Below are 20954 nucleotides of genomic sequence, written 5' to 3' on the forward strand. Positions count from 1 at the left end.
AGAGGACACTCCTGCTCCTTCACCAGGAGCGTTGGTGGAATGTTGCTGTAGCTGCCCCATATATCACCATTAGATCACAGTCAGTCAATGAGTAACACCAAATTAATCCAGAGATGCAAGGATTATTTCAACAATAAATGTATATTTGGATGATTTCAAGTTGAAACATTCCAAAAGCTTTGGAGAAATCTAAGTGAAAACATATTTAGATGTATAAAATTATCAAATTATAAAAAGAAAAATACAAAACCTGAGTATCAAAATAAAGCAAGTCTCAATCAGAAGAAAAATCCTTTAACTAAGTAGGCCTCAAAAGATGCAGCAACAAAAACATTTATTTTCACTCAGTAGATGTTCAACTTAGACACATATGCATAAAAGTACAAACTTCATTTTAAAACAAATATCCAAAAGATGACACTTACCAAAAACATTTGATGGCACACACCACTTACAGCACTGAAGTTCAACCCAAACGTGAATAAAGTATAACCATCAACAAAACCACGGTCACTGCACAGACTGTGTGTCACTGTTTGGAAGGTTTGCATACCGCACATTTTGGGGGTCTTCCTCCAGCTTCAGCATGGCCGTACCATTAAGCTGAAGGTCTGAGGAGAAGGTAGAGATTAGCTTTTTATCTTGGTCAGGGCTATGTCTAGTGATTTAAATAACTGAGAAATAAAAAGAAAGTAAAGGCACATTCCACAATAGTCTGGGTATGTGGAACGTGAAGGCCAGACATTGTACTATAAGACCACGAGTCAAGTCGCTCAGTCATTAATAGCTATTGTGAAATGGGCCTTTAGTGCAGCATAACAGCATACATAAAATTAAAAATAATAAAAATGAATTGTGACCTGTCAAGTGCCTCGTTAATGAACATCCTGAGCATTTAACATTTGCAAAATAAATAACAGCATTGTCCATAAAGCAGTAGTAAGACCCAACATCAGCATGTCCACTTGAATCAGGATGGCAGTGATAACAAGTTATCTTCTTTTCCCTTTCCAGTTGTGTTTATTGAGCCAGTACTATCATACATTTACATCAAATTCTGGCATTGGCCTGAAATTCAGACCCACAAAAGATTATCAAAAACCTTCCAGTCTACACACAAATTCAAAGAAACCAAAAAGTACATTTCAAAAAGTTAAATTCAACGTAATTTAAAACAATACCCCATCCAGCCTAGGACATTGTTTAATTAATTTATTTTTTATGGTTAAGTAAGTGTATGAAGTACAAAAAAAAAAAATCACCTTGCAAATAAGTACAGTGAATCTCTGAAATAACAAAGGTGAAAACAGTCAGAGTCGATAACATAAGACTTTCTTTTAAAACATTTTTTCATTAAATCACATTAAAATAGGAACAGGTTTGTAAATTAAAACATGGCAGGACTGGTTTAGATTTCAGTGTTTTAATAAAATGATGGGCAGGCTTGAGATCCACTGTACAGCACATGGCCACATGTAGAAACACCAGCAATATCATCAATGTCCTTTGGGCTTCAGCTTAATTCACATGGTTGAACAGTTCAATGCTTTTGATTGCTCGAGTGAAGATGAGGTAATGTGGTCTTCTGCAGCCTTAAACCCGTCTCCAAGTCTCCATTCCGCTGCTGGTTGAATGTCAGCAAGCGTTAGCGCGACCCCGTGGGCTAGCCTGCTGCTGGACAGCCCTTTGTAATGGTTCCTCTCCCTGAGCACTGGGTCTCAGTCAGGTCCTGCTAGGGTTTCACCTGTTTGAGTTTCTCGATGTGGTGACAGAGTTTCAGTGCTGGGCCCAGCTTGAGCCCCATGTATTTCATGATCATATCGCTCCTCAGCAACATCAGGGCCTTTCCATCAATTTCCTAAAGGGCAAGACCAAAGGTGCAATAAGACTTTGTTTGGGGGGAATTTTTGAATCAGGTCAACATAGGACAGTGACAGCTCAAATGCCAACTGTAATTTAGCACACCAGATGCCCTGTTTTTCATTAATTAAAATACACTAATTACAATCAGACATGCTATATGAAGCTTATACTAAGTAGTAGAACTGCTATTCACAAGTATTATTTTCACATCCTCTTCTTGCAATTAATTCTTCCTGAAAGTAGACCTTCAGGTCAGGGTGGGTCTGCAAACTGGGGTTGGAAAAAACAGACTCTACAGATACATGCTGCACTTGGGAAGACCGTAACTATGGTATAAGACCGTAACCATGGTATAAGAGAACATTAGAACAGAGAACATTCAAAAGCATGGAACTTATAACAGATTAAACAGAAAGAAGCGGTCAGAACTTCAAATAAGATATCACAAATTAATTAATAATTAAGTAAATATGTTAATTTCTCCAAATGAAGGCATTTAGAAATGGCAATAATTCAGATCAATTTAGTCAAGTTTGGTCCGTCTGCAATGTTGGTGGAATGTCACTTATGTCAGATTGGTTCTTACTCCTTGTACACTTGAAATTTTATTACATTTCTGTAATCTTTGTATTTTTCTGTATGTAAGATTTTGACTATATTGTATTTTGTTGTAGTTTTATACTGTTGTGCTTGAGAGACACTATCAACTGGAATCAAACTGGCCAATAAATGTGATTCTGATTCATATAATTCCTCGACCTGTTGTTTAGGTGGGCAAGCAGGAATTACAGAACCATGAGAAGTCACTCACATGCTTTCTGAAGAGCTCTGCATGGGGGCCCAGTGCTTGTGGGTCTGCGTCACGCACAAACTGCATCACTTCCTCAATGGTCCAGGTAGAGGGGTTCTTAGTGGGGAGCCTGCTGGCATCACGGTCAGCAGCCTGGTGGTCTGGGCCAGTGGTGGAGCTGGCAACTGCAGGGGACACAGGGCACAGAGAGAAGATTACAGCCTGAACACTGCTCAGTAGAACTCAAAACAAAATGCTTGTCCATCTAAAAAATTATATTAAATGCATAGAGAAGGTCTGTTATGAAAACAGTTCATTCTCACACATATTAACATTTGATCTATAAAAAAAATGTACGTGAAGTCCCAAAAGAAATTTACAAGCAGAGAATTATACTGAAAGAGCAAATAAAATGTGTCTGGGTAAAGTCCAGACTTTTTTGAGTCCAGTTAGTTCCTGTGCATGGAAGACATGTCGCGGCACATTATCTGGCATCTGTACTTCTGTCTGACACCATCAGTTGCATTATGAAAAGTGTTTAATTGAATGGAGCGGAAATAGTTCTGAATTGTTCATAAAATTATATGAAAGCATAAAAGAATTACCTTTATAGCGCAGGACACCACCAATTCCCACTGCAGATATTATTCCCACTATGTAAATGACCCACTGCATAAACTCTGATTCGCGGTCAAAAGTTCTAAATAGGGCTGCAAAAATGAATCAATTAAATTGATTTTTAAAAATCGATTTTGTTGTGTCGCGCGACGCGGGGTTATTTGATTATTAATAAAAAAAAAAAATAAAAAAAAAACAAGGCCATAATTGCCATAATTCAGCTGCATTTTAAAGTGGTTTTACGGTAAACACACATTTTTATTAAATAAATAAATAAATGGCTGCTTTGAACTGGAAGCAGGCAGCAAGCAGTGGTCTGTGCACGTGCGTCACGTGTGCTTTTTTGGACGTGCCAACGAAGACCAAGCATTTCGCCTGAGCCAAAGCAGTGAGCTCATCAGTCCACATGACAACAGAATCCAAAACTGCCAAGGTGCCACTGAGCAAATCACCGTCCTCACACACTTCTCCCCTTTCACGCTGGGTTTCACCAGGGGTGATGGTTTCACCAGGGACGATTCCAAATTCCAGGACATCAAAACAGTTGAATAATGTACAACAGTTACATCAGGGGCCATGCAATCATTAATTTATTACTAAACAAAACATCCATCTGGCAAGTGCCCCCACACACTCAAAGCAAACCATTAAACAGCAGACTCATGATTACATCTCCACGGTGAGGTATGGCGTTATGGTCCAGCAAAATCTCTTACACGGCCTACCTTCCACTTGTCTGTGCAGGCGGGTGGCAGGGGGCTCGAGAGGGTTGGAGGTGTGGCGGCGAAGGGGCGGGGATTGGCTGGGGTAGAAGGGAGTGCTGCTGGAAGTGGAGTGAAACTCTGACGCGCTCCTCAGCATCTGCGGCCTGGTCACCGCTGGGCTCGCGGACGTGTCCATGGACTCTTTTGTAAACTGTTGGTCTTCTTTAATGCCGTTCTCGACATGTGACGTCTCTGCTGAGCACGGCAAAAAGAGTTAAATATGCTATTTACATAATAATTCCATCTAGATGCACGTCTAGGTTTGAGGGTTTCTACGGTGGCTTAACCACCGCAAGGCAGCACAAGATTTAATTACGATAGCTGCATTAGTACTCAACCTCTTCAGACGCTTAGAGAGGCTGGTCAATGTAAGCCCTGCCGTCACTCTGTGATGCACAAACAGCAGGAAACACGCGAGGCTGCCAATTAGCTGAAGTGCTCGGCCTCGTCAATCACCTCACATGGACCCAACAGGGCACATGGGAGGCGGTGACTGGGAGAGCTGCGCTTTTAAAACACTGGGTTCACAGAGGTGCAAATCTGAGACTAGCTATCAGGTGAAACAATGAAAACCCGCAGTGACCACCATGGCCACATAAATAGAATACATAAATTAGAGTCATTCGAGTCATGATAGTAAACGAATTAATTAACAGGTAAGAGGTTAGATCTTCCCATGCAAATGGAAGGCAGAGAAAGAGGGGGAAAAAAAACTTTTTGAACCAGGAAAAATTGTCAAGAATAACGTCATGTGACATTTTATATTGTAAATAAACATCAAATTTGCCTAGCACGGTTTCCAACATGCATGCATTAGTTCCTTCAGTGCATTAACCACATGGCACGGGCATTTACCTGTCTTGCTCCTGTCATAGGCACTGTGTATGTGTGAGGCGGAGCTGAACGGGCTGAAGGGTTGGCTGCTGAAGAGGTTGTCACACTGCAGGTGGTGGCACAGCATCTCTAGGAAACGCAGCACAAATGAGGCGCTGGAGGCGGATGGCAGCTTCACGTAGCTGGTGCCCCCTTCAGAACGAACTGGAGAAGAGTTGAAAAGAGTTAGAAATAACATCCAGTGACTTCAAAATGATTCTCTAGCATAGAGTTATGATTATATCTATCAGTATACAGCTCTGGAAAAAAATAACTTTTCTATGGCAGCCACTTCATTATTTATGGAACATAGCTTGAAGACCTGCTGATTTGATGATGCCACAAAAGAAAGAACTACTGCTGTGGACAAACCTTCAATTGCATCCTGTTTTGACTGCTGAACCCTTACAAAATTGTTATTATTTAATGGTGGTTATACAGTTAGTTAGTAGTTTAGAAATATTGTAATTTGTCATTTTTGATGATAAAAGTTTTGGTTCATTGTAATTGAGATTCAACTATGAAGAGTAATTTACAAGAGAGTATAAATAAAATGTTCTATTGTACACAGAACAGAAGCTCCTCAATTAAGAAATAAGAAATTGTTTTATATTTTTCCTATAGTTTTATCCTAAAACATCATATTAGAAAAATGATGCACATGCACAAAATCGTGCGACTTCAATCATTAGCGTTACTTCTTCCCAGGGAGGGTCTCCGTTTCCCTCATTGCCCAACCTGTACCTTCCACCTGTGCCCACCAGATATGCATGAACCCACATGCTTTATATTCCCTCTGGACATGTCCCAGAGCAGGCTGTTATAAGGCCTGGATAGCCGTTGGACTCTGCAGGAAACCCAGGGGGGCAAAGCAATAGCAGATGGCCCAGAGGACTGGGCGGGACCCCTGGGGAGGCCTCCAATCAAACGCTCCAAAACCAGGTTATGCACAGATGTCACTTCCCATTACTCTCCAAACTAATTGCATCAGTTGTGAGCACAGAGGACCTCCCCCCTTCCACATCAATCCCCCCCACACACACACACATGAAAAATAACTACCAGGCTCACCATGTGGCATCTTTTAAAATGCCTGGACTGAGATCTCCTGCCCATTTTATATTTCAGATTTTATCTCAGACCTGTCTCTATAGGTATAGAAGACAGGAATAAGCACCCTCTGCCTAATCTAATTTGTAGGTGCCGGCTGGTCTAGATCAGCCTTCTGTCGGGGTTTTTTCTCGCAGCTGGCAGGGGGATTTGGGCAGTACCTCTGATGATCTCCCCGCCGTCGGACTGCGACTGCAGGAAGGAATAGAGGAGCTTGGGCTGGAAGGCGCAGTCCACGCAGGCCTGCACGGCGTGCTGCAGAACCGTGTTTACCGGGCCAGGTCCGAAGTGGTCGGGCAGCTGCAGCACCAACTTGCGGTCGAGGTGAGGCCCGAAGTTCCCATGCTTGTGCACGTACACACACACTGCATCAGAGTGGAAAGAAGGAAAACACATTATAATTTAAACATCTGCAACACAGATGACACACAAGAAGACCGTTTTACTCAGATATGTGTGTGTGCGTCTGTGGGGGTGGATCATTTTCACTAAGAACTTAGTGTCCCAGGGGCTCAATTCGGATGGGTGACAAGAAGAAAAGAAAATAATATTGGCTGAATTTAAGTTCGGGCCACCAGAACAGCTTCATTACTCCTCATGTTCTGGTTACTTGTCCCATAATTTCTAGAATAACTACCAGGTTCATCAAACCCATAATCATGACAAAAAGGGTGGTAGTAGCCTAGTGGGTATCACACTCACCTATGAAGCAGAAGACCCAGGTTCAAACCCCACTTACTACCATTGTGTCCCTGAGCAAGACACTTAAACAGGGGGGGGACTGTCCCTGTAACTACTGATTGTAAGTCGTTCTGGATAAGGGCGTCTGATAAATTCTGTAAATGTGACTGTATGATGCTCGTGTGGCCGTAGCTGCCACTCTGGAAGACTAGACCTCCCTCACAACTAAGAAGTTTCATCATAAAAGGTGATCACTCATTATAACTGCTGCTTTGCTGTGAACTCTTTCCTTAAAAGGGACCAGTGAACCAAAATCATGCTGTGAAACGCCCCCACAAATGGGGTTCTGTGCTCATATTTTTTCTTTTTACTCCTTATCAGATTTGGGACTTGTCTTGGCAGGAAAACACAGTTGAAATTTTTTTGCATGACATAAAAAATGCAGTAAGTGCGAAAGTAGAACCAATTTAAACACGCTACGCAAACGAATCCCATGCTTCCTCAACCACCTGCGTAATAATGCGTCACGGCCCTCAACATGGACGGCCCTCAAGCACAGTTCAGTCCCATCAAAGCCACTGTATTTAATTAGCTGTATTCCACAGTTAGTTAACCAGAAAGAGATGATTTGAGGCTGACCTGTGGAGACCGGATTGTTGGACCCGTCCTTAGTCGTCTGCATGGCCGAGAGCCGGTTTTCTGTGGTCAGCACAGGCAGAGCAGTGGCAGCAGGGGAATCAATGCGCGGCTTCCTCTGAAAGCCCAAATCCATTTTAGAAATGATACTTGTGTGCAGCACTCACATTCCATGAAGTTGCGCGCAGTAATTTTCCGCTTTGCATTCAACAGCGCGGAGCTCATTTACTGCTTTAACGGAGCCGGAGTGAAACGTGAGGGCTAGCGCGGAGATAAATGCTAATTCGCCCTGATGAGCGCTCGCTGAGGCGAGCTTAAGCTATGATTATTCACGACAGGCCGACTTTACATTTTAATAATTATTCATGACAAGTGAGTCCCCAAAACAGGGTTTCCTAGACAGACAGGTTAGTAGCTGAATAATTCATGAAGTTCGGGCCAGCACTTTCCACAAGAAGGAAAAAAAACCAACAGTCTGTCAACAAAACCGTATAAAGAAGTTGAATTTAAAACTAATGACAAGAAGGAGGGGTTATTTTACCTTACTGCCTGGTTTCGGGCCTCTCTTCTTGTGGGGCCGAGGCAGGAGCTCTGGGGAGGTGAACGGCGCACCATTCTGTCCAGATGCTGCCGCCGCCGCCGCCGCCTCGGCCGCGGCCTTCAGCATGGCGATTGTCTGGCTCTTGGGTCGCCGCCCCCGCACTCCCTTCCTGACGGGCAGGGGGGGCAGCGGGTGGGGCAGTCTGTACGGGGACTGCATGGATCGGCGGGTCGGCTTGGATGAGGTCAAGGCCGGAATGAGGCTTTTCGGAAGGGTGACTGTGGAGAGAGAGCAGGAAGCGAGTGGGACTTGGTAAAACAGGGTAACTTGGTCAATTCAAGGTCAATTCCTGGTCTCCTGGTGCCAGTAGCAATTCTTGCACTCGAAATGTATTGGACCATACTACCTCACAAGATAAAGTCTTGTAAGTAAGGAAAGCAAAGTCTTGTCTATATTGCCTAACAGTCAACAACTTTCCATCAACCTGCCAAGCCCACAAAAAAATTAATGTGAAACGGACTACCGCTGATACAATTAACACACTAATAAGTCAACTTACTGATCTGGATGAGAGCATCAGATGTACTTCTGTCACGAAATACACTGCTACTCATAGATTCCATCCCTGTCATTTCTAAGCGCACGTTCACATACTTGATTCTATTCATTAAAGTGATTGTTTTTGTCAGCAAGGTCAGAACACGGCGCACACAGCGTGTGTATTTAACAAATCGCTATTTTCTGTAGCAGTGGGAAGCCATGAAAGGTGCCAGGGCATCAGTGTGTGGGGACAGTCCTTTGCTCAAGGCAACCTCTGTGGCACCTTAGTGGTTCTGGATTCGAACTTCCTTACCAGCTAGGCCACCACTGCCCCCATATATGTACAGTTCTGGATGAAAAATAAAAATGGCAGTGATTTTATGAGCATAAAACATGCTTTCTTCAACCTGGACTGCTGATTAGAGGAAATAATAGCACATTTGTGCTTTCCTTTGTTTTAGATTTCTTGAATAAATGTAAACAGGTTGTACTTGCTTGTGTGCGCACACCAAGACAAATTCCTCATGTGTGTACCATACTTTTTGAATAAATGCAGATAACTGAAGTGACTGTACAGGCATCTCATTTGCACAACAGACCCATAGAAAGCGGCTGATTAGGTTTGAAGCTTGGTCTTTGACTTTAATTCTGAGGTTGTAACATCCTGCTGCTGTCAATCACATGGCAATGGCTGTACACAGAAGAGGGGATTTTGTCGAAGTACAGTGCATACACACACACAACCTGTCAAATGAATCCCTGTTCTAATTCTCATTAAAAATTCCACCAAGGTGAGGCAGTTCAAATATTCGCAACATGCTAAGATCAAAAAGAAAGCCAAACACAGGAGCAGTGTTTGATCTCCACACTTTGAATTTCTGTGCTCAAAGGCCTCAAGTCTGAGCTTTCAGCTGCCAAGGATACTTAGCATATCACAAGTGTTGCATTTCCCCTTCACGTCCCTGCCTATCTGAACGGGAGCCGATTATAGTTATAAACCCCAACCTGCTCAAGTATCCAATCAAGTTTCAGAACAAATTTTCATGCCAATTTCCACCCCACCACCACCCCCCCTCCGCGCACCACCCCTCAGTTCTATTGTCAGTTGCTTAGCCCCACCCCCCACCCACCAAGCTGTGGCCTTGCCAAAGGATTTCCCTCCAGGTAACCGAAGAGGAGAGTCCCTGCTCCAATATCCTCTCTTTTCAACAGTAAAGAATCCAGGTGAATTAATACTAATATTCACTCACACACACACACACACACACACACACACACACACATATTGTTTGCTTTTGCTTTGTCTGCATAATTTTGGAAATTGGAACAAGTTGGCAATTTTACACAAGATGTTGCCTTTGCCACAAAGTTTTGAGCATGGACTGCTCTCAAAACAGAAGTGCTGAGCCAGTGGATTTTAAACATAAACCTTTGGGGTTTTTATTTAATAAATCGCATTTAGGAAAAACAATGCTATGATGATAGTGCAGAGTTTGGCATAAATATGATAAAAGGTTTTGGAAAAAAAAATGTTGATAGGCATTATTCGCTGAGAATTATTATTCCCTCATTATAAATTCAGCAAATTCAAAGGAGGCATAAAGTCTATGCTAATAAAATATTTATCTACATTTGCAGCCTGCTGCTGCACAATTGGAACATCTTAATGCATGTGGCCCTCTCGGTTTGTTACCTCTCTGTCTGCCTGCAGAGCACAATGGGCTCCAGAGTATCAGATATCCGCAATTCAGAGTGTCGGCCCATCCGTCGGCGACAGCGTGAGGCGGCATACTGAAATGCATTGTGAGTGTCGCACAAAAGGGGCTTAGCCTTGCCCCACGGTGGCCAGGCTGCACCAAAACAAACGTAAAAACGCACTGCTGAATATGACTGATAAAACTGCGGGGCAGCTGGGAGCTTTCTGGCTGCAGGATTCTTTGAAGAAAAGACAAGCTTTTCCTAACTAGCGTCATTAGTAGTGGAGCCCGTGATGGAAACAAGTGCAGCACGGTTTTGCACAGCTATGGAAAAAGTTACTTGACACACAATACATTTAACTCTACAGGTTTTTCCATGCACGGTTCCCATAAACCTCCAAACACCACATTGACTCTTTACTATTGTAAATTTAAAAAAATTAAATAAATAAAAAAACACAACTTCCAAAAAAAATTCCACTTCATGGCGAAAGGGACGTCCCTAAGGGGGTAGGTGCTGTGCCTCATTGTTAGGGAATCTGAAAGGTAATGGTAGAGAACACACACACACCAAGAGTAATAACAATGTATCTATCATATCGGAAACCTTTTTTAAATCTTTAGAAAAATACGTTTTTTCCCAAGGATAAGTAAAATATCTATTTGAAACGTGTTTTGGAAATTTGGTCCTAAATACTAACTCATATCCATAAAACTGGACTAAACTATTTGGTACACATGACGTGTGCAGAAGAGGCATATGGAGTCAATCATAGTTTTTTTGCATGACCTGTGACCCTCAGGATGAGAGTGGAGTCCATGGCGGATGCTGACTGCCAGCCAACTGGGGATTTGGGGGGTTCTAGACAGAAGCAATATCGGGGGGGGTGCTATGTGCTAATTACTCCTTTTCACACAATATTTACATTTCACCGGCGAATGGACAGACCCGCTCTGACTCCACGTTGGTTAATTGAGCTCCCTCGCTCAGTGAGAACCAGAAGCACATGCTCTGAAGTCGGAGGCAGGGGTACGGCGCACAGCCTGAGGCAGTTTAATTAAACAATACAGTCTGCTGAGCAATATACGTCAAAAACGAGCTGCACATTCCACCGTAAAAAGCCATGCAGCTGCCGCCCATATAAATCCCGTTGGGATGAATTAGATTTAGGTCTTTTTTTTCACCCGGACCATATGTTCAAAGCCTAGGATGATACATTTTATTTAAAAAAATGCTTAATTTACAAAACTGCGAGCAAGACCGGCAACACATGACAACCTCCATTCTTCAGGTGTTTGCATATTAACTGAAATAGGAGTCAGGTCCTGGTTTGGTTGGTTTTTAACAATTCTGTGACCAAGACTGAAAAGAACAGTCATTTGAGCGAGAGAATAAAACAAGTAAGCCCAAACCAAACTGACAAACAGAACAAAGAAAGTCAACTTAAGCCAGACAGGACTGCTGCCCTGCTGCCCAGCTCAGCACATTTCCCTCCGTTTGGACAGTGTCACTATGAAGACGTCTAATGCTCCAGAAGCATTGTTCAACCGGAAAAAAAAACAGCACCAGAAAGAAAAGCTTTGAAGCAGAGACTCACCACAAGTGTTTTTTTTTTTTTTTTTTTTAAATCCTCTCAATGAGACACGAAGACAAGGAACGGCTCTAAAAATGCCGTGGTGAGCCCGGGCTTCCACCAGAAGCCAGTGTGAGCGGCGCCGGTGCCACCGCACTGCACCGGTTGATTTGTGAGCCGGCGCCAACTCGGAGCCTCCGCCGCACTGTAGCCTCTGCTAAACCCCGGTCAGTGTGTGAAAGAGTCCGTCTGCGCTGAGCCCACAACAAAGCCCACGAGCGGGACGTGAGTGAGGAATGGCTAATTATCATGGAGAACCGGGCAGAGAGAGGAGGGGGGGGGGGGTAGGGGGAGGAGAAAAGAGCCAGAAGAGAAGAGGGGGAGGGGCCGGGTGCCTTTATGTATGTTATCAGAGGGTGGTATTGACGCTGCTCATCAGTCACGTCTACCTCAAGAGCCCCTCCCACGGTTCCGGGGTGGGTGGTGATCGGTTTGCGGGGAGGCTGGGAGGGAAGGTGGGGTAAAAAGTTAAAATGGATCAGAGGACCCCATTGAGGGGTGTTTGGGGGTGTGTGCTGCGTGCTCCCGTTGGCTGCATTAGTGGCTTCTGATGCCCTGTGAGGAGGGGGTCTCCCAGAAACCCAAGCCCATTCAGCAGTCCCCAGAGGAGCAGCTGAAGGATAGCTTTTAAAAAGCAGGGGATTGAAACCCAGAGAGCTTCACACGAAAACAAACAAAAAAAAACATTTTGCTCCCGTATACTCCCATTAACGTCAATCAGCAGCCTTTCTCATTAACATCTGCAGACCCCAACCCAGTTGGAACATCCTCCTCGTTCTGAATCTACACGAGGGAGATGCAAATAAAGGAAGAGAAAAAAGCTCAGGTCTGTATCAGGTGTGAACTGCCTGCAATACGCTTCATATCTAATGCTTATACAGCTATTTAACCAAACAGTAGAACACAGAGGAATTCTGCACCTCAGAACAAAGGGTATTGTTTCTGTACATTAAAAATATAGAAAATGCCTATATATTTTTTTTTATTTATTTTAAATTCACTGACATTATGTATTAGATAAAAAGATTTGGCGTATGTTCAAACCTATTTGTATGCACATGTAATTACCTTTTCTTATTTAAGTAATTGGAGTTGGGATTGGTTTCATCAAAACATTTACATTTCACTCAAATTGCTGCAATGCAAGCAAAATTTTCATGCAGGAAAAAAAATTACATTATTTGCTTAAATTTTTAAAGACAAATTGTCTATGAACCTGTGCTCACCACAGCAGCCGAACGGAATACATCTGTTGGAGTTTTGATGAATATGTTTGTCACGTGTGGGGAATCTTCCAGTATTCCCTGCCCACCTCTGAGTTTTCCCAGCCCTGATTATTTTTATTTCAGTAACTGGAATGCCCCCCCACCTCCAAAAGCCTTGTCACACATCACTACGCCCTCAGTCTGGGGACCGGCAAACAATAGGTGTAAAGAAGGAGAAATGCAGACACACAAAACTGCGATCTCAGCCCTCATTCTGCAGGGCATATCTGCTAATTATCTGCTAATCAGCTCCAGCGCAGCACAAGCAAGAGGAAAGGCCAGGAGCAGAATGGCGTCAACACCCCAGAGAAAACATCCACAGCCCTCCTACAGAAGCTCCCCCATCACACCTCACCTCCAGCAGATATTAAAATGTCACGTTTATTTGTCAAGTATCAGATGAACGCAGGAACGCATCAAAACGTAATCTGGGTCATAACAGAATTGGGGGGGAAGGGGGTGTAGCTGAAGCCGAACACAAACAGCATTAATTCTTTTTCGCTGCCATTAGGTCCTGAGCTTCTCAACCTAATCTTCAGGGGATCCAAACAAGATGCGCCATACCACAAAAGCCAACACCGGCTTAGCATATTTTGTTTGAATATACATGCATAATTGAGGATATGAACTTCTGTTCATGGCAGGATTTAGAACAGACGGCTACAATCCAGAACTAAAATCTAAAAAAATGGGGCCAGAAATAGAAACGTGCCACAAATAACCCAGAAATGGAATATGCAAGGAACCTCGGTGTTTTAGAAATGTGTATCTTAATAAAATATGTAGAAACTCACACTAATCCAGAAAAATAAATACTGCCATAAAATAAACAAGAAGCTGCTCTACTCTGAAATGTCTTTAGGGTCAGCTGATATACAAAAATATTATTATGTATTAATAGTTATTAATATTTATGAATAGAAAAATATAAGAGGTGTAGACATATGTTGAGGAACAGCCTCAAAGTAACTTGAGAAGCAATCACTTTCTTCTGCTAATGTGGTCCTCTAACCTCCAGGCAGCCAGGAAATAGAAGAAATTTACCAGAGGAAGAAAGACCAACAGAGAACATCTGCAGGATGCACAGGGGTTGCAGTCAATCAGGCAAACGAAATTCATTCAATGGCAGTCGGAATTAAAAAAAAAAAAAAAAAAACACAAAGAAAATAACCATGGTAACCACCGATTTTATTAAGAGCCAAAAAATTATGGAAGAGGACAAAATGTTATATCTGGATTGGTAATCACCTTTGGGATTCTTTTTATAAATGTAATGTTTTCCTTTTATTAGCTGTCAAATATTGTTTAACAATGTAGATCATGTGCTACATTATTGTAGGAATAAAATATTATAATCATACATTATGTAATCAAGTCAAGCTTTATTATTATGACAAAATGAAAATGCATGCAATTTTTTGGGATGTTAGAGCAAACAGTAGTAAAGTATAAAAAGGCAAATTTTCTTAATAAAATCAATTTGCCATTGGCTTTCCTTAAATAGCATATTGCGAGAAATAAAAAAATAAATCCCCTGATTTATTAGAACACTGTAACAACTGTTGGTAATGTACTAAGTGCAGATGAGTACACACATTCAATCTACTCTATTGATCTTTGAACACAGTCATTTAAAACGGAATTTAAAGAGATTATTCTGCTTCTCCCCCTCGAAGAAATGTCTGCAGGAGCTCTAAGGTGTTTTTTTATTCAAGTCGGTTCCTATGTACCCAGGTCGAACCCTGGAAATATTTGAAACCCGCTCTGTTCTCAGCAGGTCATGACCCCTGTTGAGCCCGACTGAAGTGAAAGGATCTATGGTTTTCGACTCTCAACTGGCCCCGAGGCAGAACACATATTTCACTAGGGTGAGCAACGGTACATCATTGTTCATGGATGATGATCATTTCAACACAGATTGTTTTTTTTTTTTATTATGAATGAGTTTATTATTATGCTTATTAAATGTACTAAATTATTAAGAGTAAGCAAGTAAGAGCAAGCAAAATAGTGCTTATCAAATGATTTATATATTTGGTAAAATCTATGTTTTTAATGAACTGAGCAATTCAGTTCAACCAGTGTACCATACATCGTTTTTTGTCATGTTTTGCCAAAAGGTGTTGTCTGTTCTGCATGTAAGACATTGTTTAGTGCAAGGACCTCTGCTGTTACATCTGCTTACATCATATTAGTACAAAATTTAAACCTTTAAATCTTAAATGATGAACCTTAAATCTAAAATAATATTTTTGTAGCATAGAACTAAAAATATCAGCATCTTTATTTCTATGGCAGCCATTCCATGCGCATAATTTGCTGAATTCCAACAGTAACATCTTCAACATGTAGATTAGCTCAGATCAAACAGAACTCACCAAACTAAGAAAAGTCTAGTTCCCTTATTCCCTTATGGGGAATGTAATTTTTTGGCACTCGAACCGGCAATCTACCTGCTAGGCCCCATAATAGAATCCCCTACTAACAGAATTCTAGTATGAATATTATTTCAAGGGAATAAACTTATGTAGCATTATTGTAAATTGCCAAAATGAGCATTGTATTACTTGACCAGTGCTCAGTACCAGAAAACATTTACAATTTTTTAAACATCGGTAATAATAGCTGAATAAAGTGCAGGGGTCTCGGCTTTAGCCGTAATACCAGCAGCGTTAGACATGAATTACTGCACATATGATCATGATGTGTACAGACACTGCCCTCTGCTGGGCGCTACTCACAACTGTTGCCAGGCGGCTGCAGGCTGTGTTTGGTAAGGGAGCACCAGCCTACTGGAAACACGTCCCTGGAATCGTATTTGCACCAGTAGTCGAAGGCCCCCCTCCATCCGTCAAACATGACAAAGATCTCATCGCCCTTCACCTCACCAATTGTGGCGGGGCAAATCAGGTATGGGTTCTTCTTATCAACAGCCTCCAGCTTCATGCCAGGTGTGAAGTGGTTTTGGAGGGGCTTTGTCGGCTCCTATTTACAGGTACAAAACATAGGTCTATATAATACCCAGAAATATTTACATTTATACCTTTGTGCTCTGAGTATTACTTTTTGCTACAAATTACTATAATGACCAACAGTGATAATACATAGACCTCTTTCAACGTAATATGTTAAAAATCTGTTAAAGATGATCTGTCCTGTCTGATGGAGTACAGCTAAAATAAGAGACACAGTGACAGTGTGTCAGAATGTTATATGTTATATTTTAATTAAAATACACTAACTTATGAGAATAAACAGTTGCTAATGTATCGTTATGATGTTGTTAATAGGTGACATTTTATCTGAATAGTGGCAGTCTGAGGGGAAGGACATTCATCTGAGGGGGAGGGACACGGAAGTTCTACCCTAGTACTAGGGTCGGTGTCCCAGCTTTCTGGTAAACCAGTGTACCACATCTGAAATGGTACAAAATTAATCCCCAGAGCATAAAATGTAACATTTTCAGTCAATGTTCAAGATCAAATGTTTAATTAGGTGCCCAAATATTCACTGAAGCTCACCTTTTTAAAAGCACTTGCTGGAGCCATTTCTGCTCCACTTAAAGTTCTTAACAGAAACATTGGCCAAGAAGAAGCATTCATCCGAAAGCCTAGAGAAAGAAGAGGAGAGCTGAAGCGAGACACAAACCGAACTACGACAGGCTAAGACACATAGAAAATATATCTATATGACAACCAATCCCTTCTCCATGCAGCAAAGCAGCCCATGACAAGGAACCCATGACAACTGACTGTCCCAACTCCGGTCATTTGCCCCCTCAACCCCTTCCAACAGCTTCTACAAATCAATCTGGCAGGCTGCCTCTCTCCTCCCTACCCATGAGCCTTCAGTCTGGTCCTCACCCAGAGGTGGCTGGAGCATGTCTCCACTTCTCTCACACGTGCCAATGGGCTGGATGTCAGAAGAGTCCACCAGCCGCCAAAAGTCGTTGGTGTTGTCGCTGCCATCCAGACGGAGCCGCAACCGTATCCCTGCCATGCCCATCACCGTGGCGATGCACAGAGAAGTGGAGTTCCGTGGGTCATGAGTCTCAAGCTTCATTCCCACTTTGAAATCATTGCTCGGAGGAATCCTAGACTGAAGATAAGTGTATTAAGTAAGAATCCTGGTTAGGACCCAGGCATTGCACAGATTTAATGCACACCCCACAGCCAATCAGAATCAGAAATCCAGATCCTGGTGCGAAGAGGTATTAATGTAATGTAAGCTGTGGTCAGGAAGTTACATCCTTGGTACCTGTCTAAAGCAGCTGGGAGAAGCAGCCATTGATGAAGTTTCCTTCAGGTACTCCTCCCACGAGAAAGGCTCTGGAAACAAAATGTCCAAAAGGTCACATACAATCCACTAGGCAAATACACAGATGTAAAGAGTGTGTGTGAGAATAAAAGCAATCTTACCCAGTTTCTCTTTATCATTGTCTTTTTGGTCTGAAATAGTACAACATGTATTTTTATGTAAAAATAGTCATAATGTAATGGCCACCATCCCAAAACAACCCTGACCTGGCTTTGAAAGAGGACAAGAATCCAATATTATAAACATGACAATATAGATGACTATAAAAGAGGTCATATTTGTGACGTCCACTGATGGCACTGTGAAGAGTTCTGACCATTGAACAGAGAGCGAAATGTAAAAAGAGAAGAGGAAACAGAGGAGGTGGTCAGTGTTGCCAGACTGGACAGTTCTAATTTTATATTTTTGGAATATTTGCTCGTCAAGAATATGTTTTGAGCTACACAATTCTTATTTCAGTAGCTGCCACAGTTAAATGCTCATGTGATCTTTTTGGTAGTTTTGTGTGTGTCTTGGTGCATTTTGTGCTTTAACAAATCGACATCTGGCAACACTGTTCCTGCTACTTCGCCCATGTGATGTATTGAATCACCCAGAAGGAGGAAGAAGGGTATGTTAGAGAGGTCAATCATGCCTACAGGCTCCTCCCTTTTTAAATGTTGTTTATAAAAGACTCAATGGTATCTTCCGAGTGACAAATAACTACATTCAAACATAAAGAGCAGTGTGGGTAGTCAGTTCCAACTCTCCAATGGAGCAGTCCATGCACAATGTACATTTAAATAATACAATCACAATATGTAATTTCTTTCTTAAAATACTTTCCAAGCCCACTGTAATTTGCAATGTGAAGCTGAAGTATGTCACGGGGCTGACAAATACACTGGCAGCATCAGTGTTGGTTTTTTCCAATTAATAAAATTCTATTTTTAAAAAGCAAGAGCAGAGACACAAGGCTGTTACCTTTCTGCGTCATTCTCCCCATGCTGAGCACCAGTGCCTTTAGTAGGAAGGGGTGGAGCCACACGTCAATCACGGGGCTTTCTGGTCACAACGTCTTGACTGTATCAGGGGTCCTTTTTTAAATTAAGATGAAAAAAAAAGATTGGTTAGGTGGAAATGGACAGGGTAAAAAAATGTATTTTGTTTTATTAAAAAAAAAACTGTTCTCTGTCTCTAATGCACATACACACTAAAATTATACAAATCCTAAACGACTGCTTTTGATGTAAATATTGTGATATGAACAATATTTTAGCTAACAACAGGGCAGGGAGAAACAGACATGAATAACATACACACAATTCAAGTGATTTCTGGTGGTTTTTACCCCCTCCCTGGGAATCAAAGGCATGCTTTTAAGAGCATTTCATCACACCACAACTGCAATAACTTAGCCTGCACTCAGACCATGCCTGGGACCCTGGGATCAAAGTCTTCCTCCATCACCAATGAGTGGCATCCCGGCAAGCTTGGGAAATAAACTGTAGCTGACACTCCGTTTTGATTATTTCTTTCTGCTCCATCTCTTCAAAAACAAGGCTACCAGTGCCATTAACCCACCGCTATTCCGAGCGGAATTTTCTTGTGTTCTACATTTTACACATTAATTGGCAGTACACTCGAGTCAGGATGACACAGGATTTTGAAATAAATCTAGATTCATTTTGCTCTAGAGCTACTAATTTCAATGCAAAAAACATAAGGCATGTCTGCCCAATTAACCTTTGCTGACATTAACCTAAAAAGAAAATGTTCAGACATGCAAACCAATCCCTGAAACGTACAGCGAGTAACAGTAATATCTGTAGAAAAGCCTTGTTGGTTTTTATACTAAATAATATCAAACTAGTCAAATCTGAAACTGCACAAAAACAGACGATTTACTTTTAGTGTACACGGGGGGGAAGACGACTCCATCAAACAAACAGAATCCCCCCCAAAAAATCCAAACATAATTGCCTCGAAACAGAACAGTCCGGTTGTCTGTACTCTGATCGCTGGCTTGACTTCAGGTTCAGTCAAGCTTGGGTTTGGTGGCTTCACCCCCGACCCCTTCACCGCCGCCTCTCCCCTCCGTCTTTGGCTGTGAATCCCATTGAGCAAGCCGCCATAAAGATTCCGGGCGGCCGTAAAAGGCCGTTAAGCCACGTACATCTGGGAGAGGCTGCCGGGCACATGAAAAGGATTCCGGCTCTCCTCATTAACAGACGATGTCTACATTTGGGAGGGCCGCTCCATTCAGTCTGAGGAATCCCCCTGCGCCCCTTACCAAAATCTCAACCCCCCTCCCCGACAGGAAGCATGTAAGGATCAGAGTCTTTAAGGCTCACGAGGAAACACTGGTCCTGTTAAAGCATCAAATAAAACACAGAAAACACACAGAGGGAAATGAACACTGTTCAAATGTTCAGCCTGATAATGCAGCATAAAGGAAATGGAACACGTCGGTGACCGTGACAGATATTCAGTACCAGCACTTAAATCAATAAATAAACTATGCTACAGCACTGTTACATCAGAGTTGGTTAAAATGCTGGCCATAAGCGAGAATAAAACCAACTCACCAATGAACATCAGGCGATACAGGAGACAGAAAAGAGGAAAAGGCATGCAAGCAGGATCATGTGATGACCCTGACCCCGAAAATAGCCCCTTTTACTCCATGCTGCGTCGGATGGGTAAGTGGGACGGAGTAACTTCCTACAGTATCCGACTCTGGAGGAGGAGGAGGAGGAGGAAGAAGAGGAGGAGGAGGAGGCGTGTCCGCCCATCCGCAACACGGTTACCTACAGGCGACGTGAGCATCACCACATCGGTGAGACGTTACTGTAACATTCAGTAAACATTCAGTAAACATTCGGAATCCGCCTAACACGACCACAGAGCCAAAAGCTTCATTTATAACGAAATAAAAATAATGCGCGCCCGGGTACGAACGGATAATGTGTGTTAAAATGTACCGATTCCAAACCCAAACAGATTAAACCTGAGAATAGTTTGGGTGGGTGGGGGGGGCGCTCAGCCACGCAAGCGAGTCCTTCAGTAGCCCGCTTCGGAATTCGTGGCCAGTCCACGCAGTGGAGCCGAGCTGTGCGGCCGCAGCAGAACTACTGCTGGGGGATTTTAATGGTGCGGAGAAGCCCGCGACGAGACAAAACACCGCGCAAGACAAGTTCACGTACCGTTCACTGGGGGGAATTAGGAGGCTTCCTGCGGGCAGCTTCCATTGGGACTACGCCGCCATGTTGGTTGGAGCTCCGCGCATGTCCAGCAGCAGCAGCAGCCGCAGCGGTGATCCTGTACTCCAGGATGACGGAGTTTATAACGCTTACAAGCTGCCGATATTGTCGCTAGTAGCTATTATTATTGCTCACTTAGATGATGCCTCAGTCACATATATTAATATAAATACATACAGCTTGTTAGACCAATCATTTCAAATGAACAAATAATAATAACAAAAATAAACAACAATTATACTATGAATGCTACTACTACTACTACTACTATTATTATTATTATTATTATTGTAGTTGTAGAAGTAGAAATATTGTTTTAGTTGATCGTTCACATGTTATATAGGTTATATTGTTTCTAAAAGCACTAAGGCAATCATTTACAA

The 20954-nt window shown here is 42.4% G+C and overlaps 1 protein-coding gene across 6 annotated transcripts; it reads right to left on the reverse strand.

The window, feature by feature from the left end:
* Positions 1–297: 297 nt before the first annotated feature.
* scml2 (Scm polycomb group protein like 2) lies at positions 298–20606 on the reverse strand. 6 transcript variants are annotated; one of them, XM_028980963.1, is made up of 15 exons: positions 20515–20582; positions 19897–20118; positions 18293–18405; positions 17431–17460; positions 17270–17340; positions 16876–17110; positions 16534–16622; positions 15754–15997; positions 7877–8154; positions 7339–7453; positions 6180–6383; positions 4891–5073; positions 3988–4230; positions 2675–2838; positions 298–1858 (listed from the first exon to the last, which is right to left on the reverse strand). In XM_028980963.1, the coding sequence occupies exons 3-15, from the start codon at positions 18312–18314 to the stop codon at positions 1733–1735; spliced, it is 2004 nt and encodes a 667-aa protein (XP_028836796.1). In that variant the 5' UTR covers positions 18315–18405; positions 19897–20118; positions 20515–20582; the 3' UTR covers positions 298–1732. The 6 variants fall into 6 exon arrangements, with proteins under 6 accessions (XP_028836796.1, XP_028836799.1, XP_028836797.1 ...); XM_028980966.1 differs by lacking the exon at positions 19897–20118 and having other exon boundaries at positions 16876–17105; positions 20515–20606; XM_028980964.1 differs by lacking the exon at positions 19897–20118 and having other exon boundaries at positions 3988–4227; positions 20515–20606.
* Positions 20607–20954: the final 348 nt, after the last annotated feature.

The sequence above is a fragment of the Denticeps clupeoides genome, chromosome 5 (genome assembly GCF_900700375.1).
Source record: "Denticeps clupeoides chromosome 5, fDenClu1.1, whole genome shotgun sequence".
Taxonomy (NCBI): Eukaryota; Metazoa; Chordata; class Actinopteri; order Clupeiformes; family Denticipitidae; genus Denticeps; species Denticeps clupeoides.